The 14,712-nt window shown below is 42.9% G+C and overlaps 1 protein-coding gene across 1 annotated transcript in view; it reads left to right on the forward strand.

Annotated features, from left to right (window-relative positions):
* CACNA2D4 (calcium voltage-gated channel auxiliary subunit alpha2delta 4) overlaps positions 1 to 14,712 on the forward strand; it is a 126,686-nt gene that overhangs the window by 38,899 nt on the left and 73,075 nt on the right. Inside the window, exons 17-19 of the mRNA XM_036298956.1 lie at positions 1,117 to 1,203; positions 1,742 to 1,813; positions 14,523 to 14,584. Coding sequence (XP_036154849.1) covers positions 1,117 to 1,203; positions 1,742 to 1,813; positions 14,523 to 14,584 — 221 coding nt within the window. The remainder of the gene's footprint in view (positions 1 to 1,116; positions 1,204 to 1,741; positions 1,814 to 14,522; positions 14,585 to 14,712) is intronic.

Here is a 14,712-nt window from a genome sequence, read left to right on the forward strand (position 1 = left end):
TGCCATCTTGACTGGAAGTGTATTCTCTTCCTTTATTTGACCTATTACTAAACTAAACATGGGAAGTAGTACACACCTAATAGCATATAATTTCTTGGGGAGAGAGAGAAAGAGAGAGAAGAGTCATAGCCAGAAAATAAGAATAACATTCAAAGAGTGTTGATTAATGGCTCTGTGTGTCAAGCTGGAAAGAGGTCATTATTGGGCACTGCAGAATCTGTCTGTCCTTGGCTCTGACCACTCAAAAATTATATCAACAAAAGAGAACACAGAAAGATTCCACAAATTCTGGATGGTATGGCTAATACATTAAGCGAGAAAATTAGTATTCAGAAAGTATTTTACTAAAACAATGGGCTGAAACTAACAAAAAGAAATATATTAGGGATGCCTGGAAATACTGCAAATACTCAATGCTCAAGTGTAAGATTGTAAAGATGTAATTTAACAGTGTGCCTCATGAGGAAGGCCCAGGGGATTTAATGGAGTGAAAACTCTATTTGTGCTGTCAGGCTCTCATGGCTGTCCTGGAAGTCCAGCAGAAGCAGAGGCATCAGTCAGAGCAGTGTGATATTTGGGCCACACACCACACTGGTCTGACCCACCTGAAATACTGACTTTTGTTCTAGGCACTCCATTCTGGGAGTGACACTGACATAGTAGAACATATTTAGAGGGAGTTGAGGCATTTGAAAATTAGAAATGTGTGGCCTGGAGAAATGAAGTCTTAGGATGACAAGCATCTTCAGAAATCTCAAAGGTTGTCAAAGGGAAGATAGTCTGTGTAGCTCCAGGGAAAGAACTAAGACCAGTGGGTAAAAGTTACAGAGAGGCAGATTTCAGCTCTGTTTGAGAGCTGTCCACAACCATGACAAGCTGACTCAAAAAGAGGGAGCTCCTCCCATGGGAAATATGCACTCAGAGGCCATGAGACCATCTATCACAAATGTTGACAGGGAAGCTCTGCATTGGGTTACAAGTTGGCCCAGATAACCTTAAGGAATCACTGAGATTCTTTGATCTTATAAATATAACCATAAGGCTTTGTTGAAGAGATGAAACTTGAGCAGGGCTTAGGTTAACCTCATGTTTTTCTTTCTGACTTGCCCATTCTAGTACAGAGAGGGGAAGAAACTAAAACCCAAACCTAACTACAACAGCGTGGATCTCTCTGAAGTGGAATGGGAGGACCGAGCTGAAATCGTGAGTGGGGAAAGTGGGAAAAGGAGAAGTTGGTTGGGCTCTATGGCCAATACATGAGCCAACTGCATGGCTGGAAGCTCTGAGGCCACTATACTTCTCGATGGAGCCTTTTCAAGCCCAAACCAGAAATCATTACTATAATGGGCAATTCTTTAAACAACTATAAAAATATCTTTCTGACTCACAAGGATTACTAAGGCTGAATAAGCTCATGTCTACAAGCTACAGAGTTGGAGTTGGAGTGATGTTTTAGTCTGGCTTTGGTGTCAGTAGCTCACCCTAGAGGAAATTATGTCTCAGTAATATGACACTATGTTCCTGCTTATACCAGTCCACTTTGGAACACTAACTTAGTGAATTTCCAGAATTATAAGATAAATGGTACCTAGAAGCTAGTCTCTAGTCCCCCTCAGTATTCTGCTCAGAGGAAAAGGGGAAGAACCAAAAGTGTTCCTAAGGATTACCTCCAATCTGGTCAGTAAAGCTCCACATTGCAGGGTGAGTCAAGGAACTAATTCCACTATCTTTCCTCTTAAAGCTGAGAACAGCCATGATCAATGGGGAAACAGGTTCTCTCTCTATGGATGTGAAGATTCCGCTGGACAAAGGGGTAAGGTGCTAGAGAGAAAGAGCCAGGCTCTGGTCCCAAGAGGCAGCATTGCCATTAATTGAGGTTTGGGATGGTGACAAGGAACTTGGACTTAGATAAATTAGAGCTTAAGACTTGAGAGCTTGCTGTACCTAGAGGACTTGATTAGCAAGCATATCCAAGGCATTGGCCCCATAGAAGCATCTGGCCAAGGAACTGTCACTCACATCAAGGCTGGACTCTTAGGTGACTACTGAGCAAGGCAGTTGGTAGCCCAAATTTTTACAACTCTTCTTTCTTCCTTATGCTGCCTGTTACTTAGCCCTTTTGCTGTTTGTGATGGAAAGAAGAAAAGTGACAGTTAATTTTGCAAATTGTTAGCAGCTCCTGTAAAACATGTTATATGGGAAGAGGTTAAAAATAATTGCTATTCTCCATAGCTGATTTTTATCCACTGTAACCACAGATGCTCAAGCATCGATACCCTCACTGACACTATTACTGTCTTCACAGACCCGCACATCATTTATAAAAGATCATTTCACCTTCTCACTTAAAAGGTTCCAATGCATTTTCAGTGAATTTTCATTGTCCCTTGACATATTTACAAATGTCACCTCCTCCCTCACAACCACTCCCACCTCCTCCTCCTGTTGCCCATCTGTCTCAGCTAAAAGAACACAGGCATTTGTCTGCAACAATTAGACCCAAGTTCTTCTACAAACACAGACCTCCATGGAAGCCAAATAAGAAAGCACTGGGAAGGAAAAGCAATTCATTGTATTCCTTTGAGATGCACAGACTAACTCTCACTGGGACCAATATCTGACTTCCGTGGCAGCTGTTTTTTTCATAGGTTCTGGGCAGGAAAGGGCCTCCTTTAGGCAGACTGGGCAGCACCAGTGGTGTGATACCATCAATTGCAGCAGCTGCGTCTTCTGATCCAAAAAAACAGATGTTTCTTCAATAAGCCTCCACCTTGATCCCAACCATACTCCCACTCACATGCAGAAGGGCACAAGGGCGCTCTCACCGGCCCAACCCTGCCAGAGCATTAAGTAGGACTTGTTTTTATGCTACAATGAAAATGTTAACATGCCCATGGTACACGGCAGCTTTAGGACAGATCTGAGTGTGATTATACTATGTGGAATATAGACCAGCTTATGAAATGGGTGTGGTTTATCCACTGTCCTTTCTTTCTCAAGCTGTCTTCCCACTTCTCAAATCCACCAAGGGAGAGTCCTAACCAGATGCAGGCAGCCTGAGTTTCTCCAAAACCCCATGCCCTCCCTTTGAAATGTGTCCATTGCTCCTAATAAACCATCCAAGTGACAACTTAACAAAGTATTCTTGACATAAAGAAGTAGGGTGATGATGATCATGGTCACAACTATGATGGAGATTTCGTAACATGGATGAGTTTGTTCCTAACTGCTACTATTATTATTAACCAGAGGCCCGGTGCACAAAAATTTGTGCACTCGGGGGTAAGGGGTCCCTCAGCCTGGCCTGTGCCCTCTCGCAGTCTGGGACCCCTTGAGGGTGACCACTTTCTGGCTTAGGCCTGCTCCCCAGGGGATTGGGCCTAAACTGGCAATCAGACATCCCTCTGGCAGCCCGGCAGCCCTCGGGGGATGCCCACTTGCCAGCAGGGAGCAGACCTAAGCTGCAGTTGGACATCCTTAGCGCTGCTGAGGAGGCAGGAGAGGCTCCCACCACCACTGCTGTACTGGCAGCCTTCAGCCTGGCTTATGGCTGAGCAGAGCTCCCCACTGTGAGAGCACACTGACCACCAGAGGGCAGCTCCGGCATTGAGCATCTGCCCCTGGTGGTCAGTGTGTGTCATAGTGACCGGTCATTCCCAGTCTTTCTGCTGTTAGGGTCAGTTTGCATATTACCCTTTTGCTATATAGGATAGAGGCCTGGTGCACGGGTGGGAGCCAGCTGGTTTGCCCTGAAGGGTGTCCCGGATCAGGGTGGAAGTCCCGCTTGGCTGCCTGGCCAGCCTGGATGAGGGGCTGATGGCTGTTTGCAGCTGGTCACACCCCCTTCAGGATGGGGGTCCCCACTGGGGTGCCTGGCCAGTCTGGGTGAGGAGCTGAGGGCCATTTTCAGGCTGGCGTGCAACTGAAGCTCCCAGCTTCTTTTTTTTATTCTGGGATTTATTTACCTTCTATGGCTGTCACTGGAGCTGAGAGCTGGCTCCAGCTCTGAGGCTGTGGCTGGCTGAAAGCAGGTATCTGGGTTTGTTTAGCTTCTATAATTGAAACTCTGTTGCCATCACTGGCACTCTAAGCTCTGAGCCTGCTGGCAGCTGAAAGCAGGCTTCTGGTTTTGTTTAGCTTTTATAATTGCAACATTGTTGCATCTAGAGCTCAGAGCTGGGCTGCAGCAGGTGGGGAACCTTGGCTTCCTTCCTCACTGGAGTAAGCAAGCCTCCTGTTTGCTTCAGCTGCGTGGCTGCCAGCCACCATCTTGGCTGGCAGTTAATTTGCATGTCTCGCTGATTAGCCAATGGGAAGGGTAGCAAAGTTATGGTTAATTACCATGTTTCTCTATTATTAGGTAGGATAATAAAATAATAGTAGTAATGGCAGCTAACATTTATTAGAAACTGTACTAAGCACTTGATGTGCTCACTCAGTACTCACAACCTTATGAGAACAGAACCTCATAAGGTACTATCCTATCCCCATGTTACAGTTGAGGAGATTCAGAGGTTAAAGACTTGCCCAGGGTCCAATTCTAGACACCACACTCTGGAGCACTACTGTATAAAGCCTTACTGTAGGACTGGCCCTGAATTCTCAGCTCACTCTCCCGCCTTAAAGATTTCTCAAGACTCTCTTTAGAATAGCATTGCTATTCTACCTTTACAATTCATTATCTTCTCCTCTCCCTCTACCTCATCATAGCAAAACTCTCCTCTTTAATCTTTCCTTTCTCTACGCTCATGCCAGAAGCTACTGCACCTGCACTGTGTGGGGGGGGGGGGGGGGGTGCATTTTGCTGGTATAAAGGCCACCATGGTGGAGTCCAGCCTCTCACTGCTCTGGTTTACAATGATGCCATGCTTCCCAGTGGTGCTCCACTTGGTTCACTACCAACGGCTCTGTCTCTCCTGCATGTCCTCTCTTTGTCAGAGTCACAAGCAGTTGCATTGTTTTCTTGCCTGCCAGTCAGTCTATCCCAGTCCTCTCTCAGCTCAGGGGCGCATCTCACCTGGCAAGCATGATCCTCAGTAGCAGCACTCCTCAGGTCTAGGCCAAGGGAAACTTTCTTAAAACACGTGGGGATATCTCTTTTCACTCAAGCCATCTTCCTGGCAGGTGATACCTTGTTTTGCCATTTTCCCAGGGGATTTTTCATGCATCCTATTTCCCACAGATTCTTCAGACCTTTCTAAATCTCCCCTAAACTTCAGTCAGGTGACCATGGTGACATGACCAAGGACAATAGTAGCAAACTCAGCATGGTTTAGAGCAGAACTCACAAACCCAAAAACCTATGGGGCCAGATAGGTCATGTTCAGAAATGTGAGTGAGAGAAGCAACAAGCCTCAATCCTGGGGGTGCTGGGAACTACGGAAAGCTGGAGGGTACATGTGACACTCACACACACACACACACACACACACACACACACACACACTTTAATTTCCCAGCAAAGAGAGGCAATCTATTGAAAGAAGAGATTGCGAGGGGGTGCACCAAGGAAGCATAACAAAATGCGGAGACAAAGAAACAGGACAAAATTGTCAATGGAAGATATAGAGTTCAGAACCACACTTTTAAGGTCTCTCAAGAACTGTTTAGAAGCCGCCGATAAACTTAATGAGATCTACAAGAAAACTAATGAGACCCTCGATCTTATATTGGGGAACCAACTAGAAATTAAGCATACACGGACTGAAATAACGAATACTATACAGACTCCCAACAGCAGACCAGAGGAGCACAAGAATCAAGTCAATGATTTGAAATGCGAGGAAGCAAAAAACACCCAACCGGAAAAGCAAAATGAAAAAAGAATCCAAAAATGCGAGGATAGTGTAAGGAGCCTCTGGGACAGCTTCAAGCGTACCAACATCAGAATTATAGGGGTGCCAGAAGATGAGAGAGAGCAAGATATTGAAAACCTATTTGAAGAAATAATGACAGAAAACTTCCCCCACCTGGTGAAAGAAATGGACTTACAGGTCCAAGAAGCGCGGAGAACCCCAAACAAAAGGAATCCAAAGAGGACCACACCAAGACACATCATAATTAAAATGCCAAGAGCAAAAGATAAAGAGAGAATCTTAAAAACAGCAAGAGAAAGAAACTCAGTTACCTACAAGGGAATACCCATACGACTGTCAGCTGATTTCTCTACAGAAACTTTGCAGGCCAGAAGGGAGTGGCAAGAAATATTCAAAGTGATGAATACCGAGAACCTAAAACCAAGATTACTTTATCCAGCAAAGCTATCATTCAGAATTGAAGGTAAGATAAAGAGCTTCACAGATAAGGAAAAGCTAAAGGAGTTCATCACCACCAAACCAGGATTATATGAAATGCTGAAAGGTATCCTTTAAGAAGAGGAAGAGGAAGAGGAAGAAAAAGGTAAAGATACAAATTATGAACAACAAATATGCATCTATCAACAAGTGAATCTAAGAATCAAGTGAATAAATAATCTGATGAACAGAATGAACTGGTGATTATAATAGAATCAGGGACATAGAAAGGGAATGGACTGACCATTCTTGGGGGGGAAAGGGGTGTGGGAGATTCGGGAAGAGACTGGACAAAAATCGTGCACCTATGGATGAGGACAGTGGGTGGGGAGTGAGGGTGGAGGGTGGGGCGGGAACTGGGAGGAGGGGAGTTATGGGGGGGAAAAAAGAGGAACAAATGTAATAATCTGAATAAAGATTTAATTAAAAAAAAAAAAGAAAGAAGAGATTGCTATGACATCTCTTTACTTTCATCCTCCAAACCTCTCCAGCTCTCTCTTTCTGTTAAGAGGATTCAGGAATACCCCACCTCCTCCTTCTCTTTTCCTTTAGCTTTAGTCTTAAAAGATAACTTCAAAGTTCTGATTTTGGTCATGAGGGAGTAGCTTGCATTTAGACTAACCTTCCAGCAGAGGACAATTATAAATCTGGAAAATATATTAAAAAATAAACATGCAAAGGCACATGAAAGTGACTAAAAGCAGGCAGAAACTAAGGCTGAAGAGGATTCCAGCTGTCGCCTATGGGAGTGGGGACAATTTGGAGTCAGAGTCACACTGAGGTGAAGAAGCTTAGCAACCACCACAGGATTTCCTTTATGAGCACAGAAGAGCTACACTTTAGGAGTGAAGACCATGTGTCAAGACCCAGGGATTCACCCTAAACCTAAAGACAAAGTTGAAACACACCCACCGTAAAATAAATGTAAATCCAAGCCTCCACAAGCGCAAGGAGACTTGCCAATGATTTATCTATCTACTGATAAAATAAAAACCAACACGCTTCAGAGGAAGACAATGTGCCTACAACCTATTTTTTACAACAGCAAGTATACAATAAAAATCATTACACATGTGAAGAAACAGGAAAATGTGACACATAGTTAAGAGGAAAAAAGCAGTCTTTTTTTTTTTTAATATATTTTATTGATTTTTTACAGAGAGGAAGGGAGAGAGATAGAGAGTTAGAAACATCGATGAGAGAGAAACATCGATCAGCTGCCTCCTGCACACCCCCACTGGGGATGTGCCCGCAACCCAAGTACATGCCCTTGACCGGAATCGAACCCGGGACCCCTCAGTCCACAGGCCGACGCTCTATCCACTGAGCCAAACCGGTTTCGGCGGAAAAAAGCAGTCTTAAAACTGACCCAGAGATGACCCAGCTGTTAGAATTAGAAGAACTTTAAAGCAGATATGATAAATTTGCACAAGGAATTTTAAAACGATGGTCATAATGAGTGAATAGTTAGAGAATCTCAGCAGAGAAATGATAGAATTTGATTAAAAAGCAGAACCAGCCGAAACCGGTTTTGCTCAGTGGATAGAGCGTTGGCCTGCGGACTGAAAGGTCCCAGGTTCGATTCCGGTCAAGGGCATGTACCTGGGTTGCGGGCATATCCCCAGTAGGAGATGTGCAGGAGGCAGCTGATGGATGTTTCTCTCTCATCGATGTTTCTAACTCTCTATCTCTCTCCCTTCCTCTCTGTAAAAAAAAATCAATAAAATATATTTAAAAAAAAAAAGAGCAGAACCACTATAACTGAAATGGTGTTAAACCTTATGAAATTGTGGGAGCTGGTGAAGAAGTCTACAGAAGGCTGTCGTGCGACCTTAAAGTCATCATAGGACAGCAGGGACCACAGTTTGGAAGGAAAACTGGAAGCTATATGGGAAAAGCAAGAACAAACTGGAACCCATGAAGAGAAACAGGAACTTAGGAGGAAAAACTAAAGTCCACCCACAGTGAAGTCAGTGACCTGCAGAAGGAGCTAGTGCCCTTCACGTGGAGCTACACACTCACAGGGCTCAGGTCTCAGAGAAACAGAAGGAGATCCAGTGGCAGCTGAGGAAGCTTGGCTGCTTACCCAGGCCAAGAAGGTAAGCCAACAGCTCAGAGCAAGCTACAAGTGCCTGATACTTTCCTTTAGTGTGTAAACTGGTTGCTGCTTCATGTCTGCCCAAAAATCTCTTGCAAACTTCTCTTTTGGCCAACTCAAACTTGGAATCATATAGGGAAGTGAATTTGGAAATGTAGTTCCAGCTTCATTAATTTGACACAGCATGAAATGACCACAAGAACCAAATACAGTTTTTAGAACCAAATAGTACAGTATCTGCAATGAAATTTTTACTGGATAGGAATTCTGGTCAAGATGGTAGAGTAGATAAATGCTGTGCTCACCTCCCTCTATGACCACTTCAGAGTTACAACTACTTACAGAGCAACCATCATTGAGAACTACCTAAAGGCTAGCTGAACAGAGTCCTACAACCAAGGATATAAAGAAAAGGCCATGTTGAGACTGGTAGGAGGGGTGGAGACACAGAAGAGGCTGATCCCACATCCATGTGTGGTGGTACAGAATCAGGAAGGATATCTCAGTGCAGAGGTGCCCCATGAGGAGCCAGAGGTCCCATCTCCACACTGGACTCCCCAGCCCATGATTCCAGTACTGGGAATAGAAGTCACCATAATTCCTAGCTATAAAAAACAGTGGTGATTGCAACTGGATGAGACAAGGGCTGCTGGAGTCCAGGCACTGCAGGTCTTAAAGGGCCCATGCTCAGACTTACTCAAACTCACCCGCTGGGGCAGCAGCTCAAAAAACAACAGGGACAAAGGGGAGGACCTGAATTGTCTGGCTTCAGGGTTAGGGCTCAAAGGCAGCTGGTAGGTGCCATTGTTCCTTTGCTGAACCTTCCCTCAACATAACCTGCAGGGACAGGCAGGCATCAAGCCTGAGTCTCCATCAACCTGTTTAATACTGTACTTCCATGCTGGTGATTCTGAGATCCTGTGCTACCCAACCTGCAGGACCACTCAAGCCTCTCTGAGCAGCTTTTCCATACAAACAGCCTGTCTCGGCTCATGCTGTGGGTTTTCCTAAAATCTCTAAGGTCCACAAACTACAAATAAGCAGCATTTGACCTTGGCAGGCCCCATGCCTGCTGCTGAACAGTCCAAGCCTGGCACCAGTGACAGCCTCTCCCAGGCACCTCTAAGCCCAGTGCAAGCAGCAACAATTTGCAGATCACTTTATAACTCATACCAACAGGCCCCGGGCTGGGCATAGGTAGCAGCTGACCTTGGCTTGCACCAGATCTCTTCCCAAGAGGCCCCAAAACCAACACACCTGGTGGTGTGCTTAAGAACACAACAGAGCACCACCCAGACCCTCCACAAATGACATACCAAAGGGTGGACTCAGCAGGCACCAGAGCCCTAATAAAGTGAATCCTGTTCAGTGGGGTCAGCCCCTACACAATAGCTTTTCAGCTATAATCACAGCCATTCCTCACAGCCAATCAGCCTGAGAGTCAATCCCTCCCACTGATGTGCCAATAGCAATAAAGGCCCAACTACAACAGGAGGGCACACACAACACACACAACGGACAGGCCTGTGACACCCAGCTCAGGTGACCAGGAGACTGCACCATAGGGACCCACAGGACACCTTCTACATAAATTACTCTGCCAAGACCAGGAGACATAGCAGATCTACCCAATACAGAGAAACAAACATGAGTCAGTCAAAACGAGAAGACAAAGAAACATGTCCCAAATGAAAGAACAGAACAAAACTCCAGCAAAAAAACTAAACAATAGGAGACAAGTAATTTACCAAATGCAGAGTTCAAAACACTGGTTATAAGGATGTTCAATTAACTTAGGGGAAGAGTAGATGAACTTGGTGAGACCTTGAACAAAGAGATAGGAAACATAAAAAAGAACCAGTCAGAAATGAAATGTACAGTAACTAAAATGAAGGATACTCTAGAGGGAATCAATAGTAAATTAGATGAATCAGTGGATCAAATCAACAATTTTGAAGACGAGGTAATGGAAAACATCCAATCAAAACAGAAAAAAGAAAAAAGAAACCACAAAATAAGGATAGTTTAAAGAGCCTCAGGGGTAAAATCAAGTATACCAACATTCACATCAAAGTGGTACCAGAAGGAGAAGAGTGAGAGCAAAGGATTGAAAACCTATTTGAAGAAATTATGATGGGAAACTTTCCTAACCTGGCAAAGGGAATAGACATACAAGTCCAGGAAGTGCAGAGAGTCCTAAATAAAATGGGACCCAAATAAGAAGGGAGCTCTCATAGGTTTGTCAGCTAATTTCTCAACAGAAACTTTGCAGGCCAGAAAGGGTTGGCACAAAATATTCAAAGTGATGAAAAACAAGAACCTACAACCAAGATCACTTTACCCAGCAAGGCTATCATTAGAATAGAAAGACAGCTAAAAAGCTTCCCAGACCAAAAAAAAAAAAAAAAAAGCTAAACCAGTATTATAAGAAATGTTAAAGGGACTTCATTAAAAAGAAAAGATCAAATATATGAATAATAAAGTGGCAATAATTACATATCTATCAATAATTATTTTAAATGAAAATGGATTAAATGCTCCAATCAAAAGACATAGGATGGCTGAATGGCTAAGAAAACAAGAACCATACATAATGCTGTCTACAAGAGACTCACTTCAGATTGAAAGACACACAGACTAAAAGTGAAGGGCTGAAAAAGATATTTCATGCAAATGAAAATGAAACAAAAGCTGTGTTAGCAATACTTACATCAGACAAAGTAGACTTTAAAATAAAGGCTGTAACAAGAGACAAAGAAAAACCCAGCAATTCCACTTCTGGGTATTTACTGAAGAAGTCCAAAACACTAATTTGAAAAGATATATGCATCCCTATGCTCATTGCAGAATTATTTACAACTAGTAGCCCGGTGCACAAAATTTGTGCACATTAAAAGGGAATTAATTAGAGGAAATATTTTAATATTGCTTTTTGCCCTTTCTCTATAATAGAAGTGTGAGAGATGAAAGGAAATTAGTAAAATGTATATGGAAATAATATATACATTTACTAATAAATAAACAGTAACAAAAGGATATAACAACAACAGAGGCATGATATAAAAACAACAAAAACATGATATGAAAACAACAAAAGCATGACATAAAAACAACAGTGATGCAAACAATGACTGATAAAGTGATTAAACTTATTCTAATATCTCCCTGTACACCACATTAAGAGTGAAAACACTTTCAGAGTGCTTCACTAATTTCTCTTGTGATGAAGTATTTAGAACTTCAACTTGAACGTCACATGCTCTTTGAACTTGAGAGAAAGCAACATATAACTGACCATGTGTGAAAACGGGTTCAGGTAGGAATATGCCTACTCTGTCTAGAGTTTGTCCTTGTGATTTATTAATGTCATCACAAATGCTGGCATCACGGGAAACTGTCATTGAATCAATTTAAATGGGAGGCCAGTGTCAGATGGGGACAAATCAATTCTTGGAATCAGAACAACCTCTCCCTCTGCAGATCCTGTTAATACTTCAGCTTTGATAATGTTAGGTTGTAATCTTTTGATAATAAATCTGGTACCATTACAAAGACCCCATTTACTATTAAGATTTCTCAATAACATAATGATTGCAACCACTCTCCATTTTAATTTATGACACGGCATTCCCGAAGGAGTAATACTATTAAGAAATTCAATGGGAAAATTTTCCTTTTCAGCATCATCTGTGGAATCATCACTCAAATATGTGTGAAAATCTCCATCGAGTATATCCGAAATTTCTTCATTTAATTTTTGAACGTGCTCATTTTTTGGACAAAGAATTGCACATTTAGATATATTTTTAATATTATCTAAAGATATAGTATTTCTAAAGGTAACTTCAATAATAGATCCATTACAAATCATTTCACAGGGGATTTCAATAATAACCATTCCTAAATGAAATCTGCTATCAAGTTTGCCATCTCCAAGTTTTACTAACCATTCACTATAAGCAGAATCCTCTGATCTCATATTTGTTGTAAGAGACAACTTTCTGAAACATCCCCAAACATTGCAGTACTTTAAACTTGTTTGTACTATAGCCAATCGCATAGCATGCGGTACAATACTGAGACATTGTAGAAAATCCCCTCCAAGAAGGAGAACTTTCCCATCAAATACAACGTTCAAATTTCTCTTAGTAATCTGTCTATGGCATTTATAGCATGACTGGATGCCATGGTGCATTCATCAATAATGAGAAATTGGGCCTTTTTAATAGTTTTAGCAACTTCACTCTTTATATCGAGTCTAGAAATTGAAGTTTCATTTAGTGGAATGGGTAATTTATATTGGGAATGAAAGGTGCTTCCCCCGAGAAGTAAATTTGCAGCAATTCCTGTAAATGCTGTGGGTAAAACAGTACTACCACGACCTCTAATATAATGTATTAAAACTTTATAAAGATATGCCTCCATTCTCTGAGGGCCGGTTCCTGCCTCAAACCTCGCTCTCCTGGGAAACAGCTCGGGGAGGGCACAGCCCTTGGCAATGCGACCCAGGACTCAGTGCATCCACGCTCCGAGGGCGAGGGCGGGGTCCTGCCTGAAACCTGGCCACCCTCGAGGGAAACAGCTCAAGGAGGGTGCAGCTGTTTCCAAGACAACCCCTGCAGGACTGACTTCCTTCTGATTGGTCGAGCCTCAGTTGTGATGTTACACCCAGGGTTTTTATATAAATAGATAGCCAATATATGGAAGCAGCTTAAGTGTCCATCAAGTGGATACATATATACAATGGAATATTACTCATCCATAAAAAATAATGAAATAACATTTGTGACAACATCAACGGACCTAGAGGGTACTATGCTAAATGAAATAAGTCAGACAGAGAAAGACGAATATTGTATGATTTCACTTACATGTGGAACCTAAAAAAAAAAAAAAAAAAAAAAAATGAGCGAACAAACAAAACAGAAATAAACTCATAAATACAGAAAACAAATTGATGGTTGCCAGGTCGGAGGGGCATAGGGAGAAAGAGAGAGAAACATCAATGTGAGAGAGACACATCAATTGGTTGCCTCCCCTACCCATCCCAACTGGGGCCTGGGATCAGACCTGCAACCCCGGTATGTGCCCTTAACAGGTAATCAAGCCCGTGACTCTTTGGTGCTCCAGCCAATGCTCTAACCACAACAGAGCTCCCTTCCAACATCTTGCTCCAGTTTCCAAGGTACAAGAAAAGCCAGAAAGAAGTGAGAGAAATAACAGTTCCTGAGCCAACTGGAACATGTGGCTTTCCCAAAGACAGAAACTTGAGTCTGTGGACCAGACACTCCATGGAACTTCAGAGCCAGCACAAGCCCTGCTGTTCCCTGGACCGACTCCCATCTATTAAAAACATACAACCTCAGAGCAACCATAGGCAAGAGAAGCTATTGTTAACCCCTATTTACAAATGTGAATTCTGATGCTTAGAAAAATGAAGTAATTTACCTCAGAGCACACAACTTAAATCCAGATCTGTCTGATTCATAGCCTCTGTATACACTACCTAATGCTCTAATTTATGCAAATGCAAGTGAAACCTGAGAGAAGCAGCTTTGAAAGGAAAAAAGAGTTGTAAAGAGTGACATGGACTGGGAGAGGTTTAGTGGAGAGAATGGTGACCCCACTCCCTAGGCTGTATTCAAGAAAGGGAAGGGTTGTGGGTAGGTGGACAGAAGCTTTTAGCACCACCTAGATTTCCTCCAACTGTATAAATATTCCACTCTGGTCCCATATGAAGCCTAGAATCAGTCTACACCCACACTGTCCAATACAATAGTCACTACCACATTGGTGATGTCAATTTAAATTTTCCTTAACTGAAGTTTGAAGATTCATTTCCTTATTTGCACATATCAAGGTTCAGTAGCATTCATTCCATGGCCACTTTATGGGACAGCACAGGTCTAGCCCTTGGTCCTTCAGTCAGGCCACCCCCAAAGGCTGCTGGGCCTGCGATGATGAGTCTGCCTGTGGTGTCCAGAGATGAGGCATGCTGGTGCTGGTTAGGGAAGAGGTAAGAAGTGAGAGAAATGGCACAGAGCTGGTGAAACCCCAAGGGCTTTAGGTAAGGAGGTGGGTGGCATGGTCAGCCACTCCTCTCCAGCAAACATCTTTGTTTTCTCTTTCAGAAGAGAGTTCTTTTCCTGACCAATAACTACTTCTTCACAGACATCAGTGACACACCTTTCAGGTGAGGATGCATGTTTTGTTTGCGGAGTGGAAGGATGAATAGAACATGAATATCAACAACACAGGGAAGAACTTTCAGGGAGGGGGATGTATTTACTCATAGTTGGCAGTTTTGTGGCAACAGAAAAA

This window comes from Myotis myotis, unplaced genomic scaffold (assembly GCF_014108235.1).
Source record: "Myotis myotis isolate mMyoMyo1 unplaced genomic scaffold, mMyoMyo1.p scaffold_m19_p_3, whole genome shotgun sequence".
Taxonomy (NCBI): Eukaryota; Metazoa; Chordata; class Mammalia; order Chiroptera; family Vespertilionidae; genus Myotis; species Myotis myotis.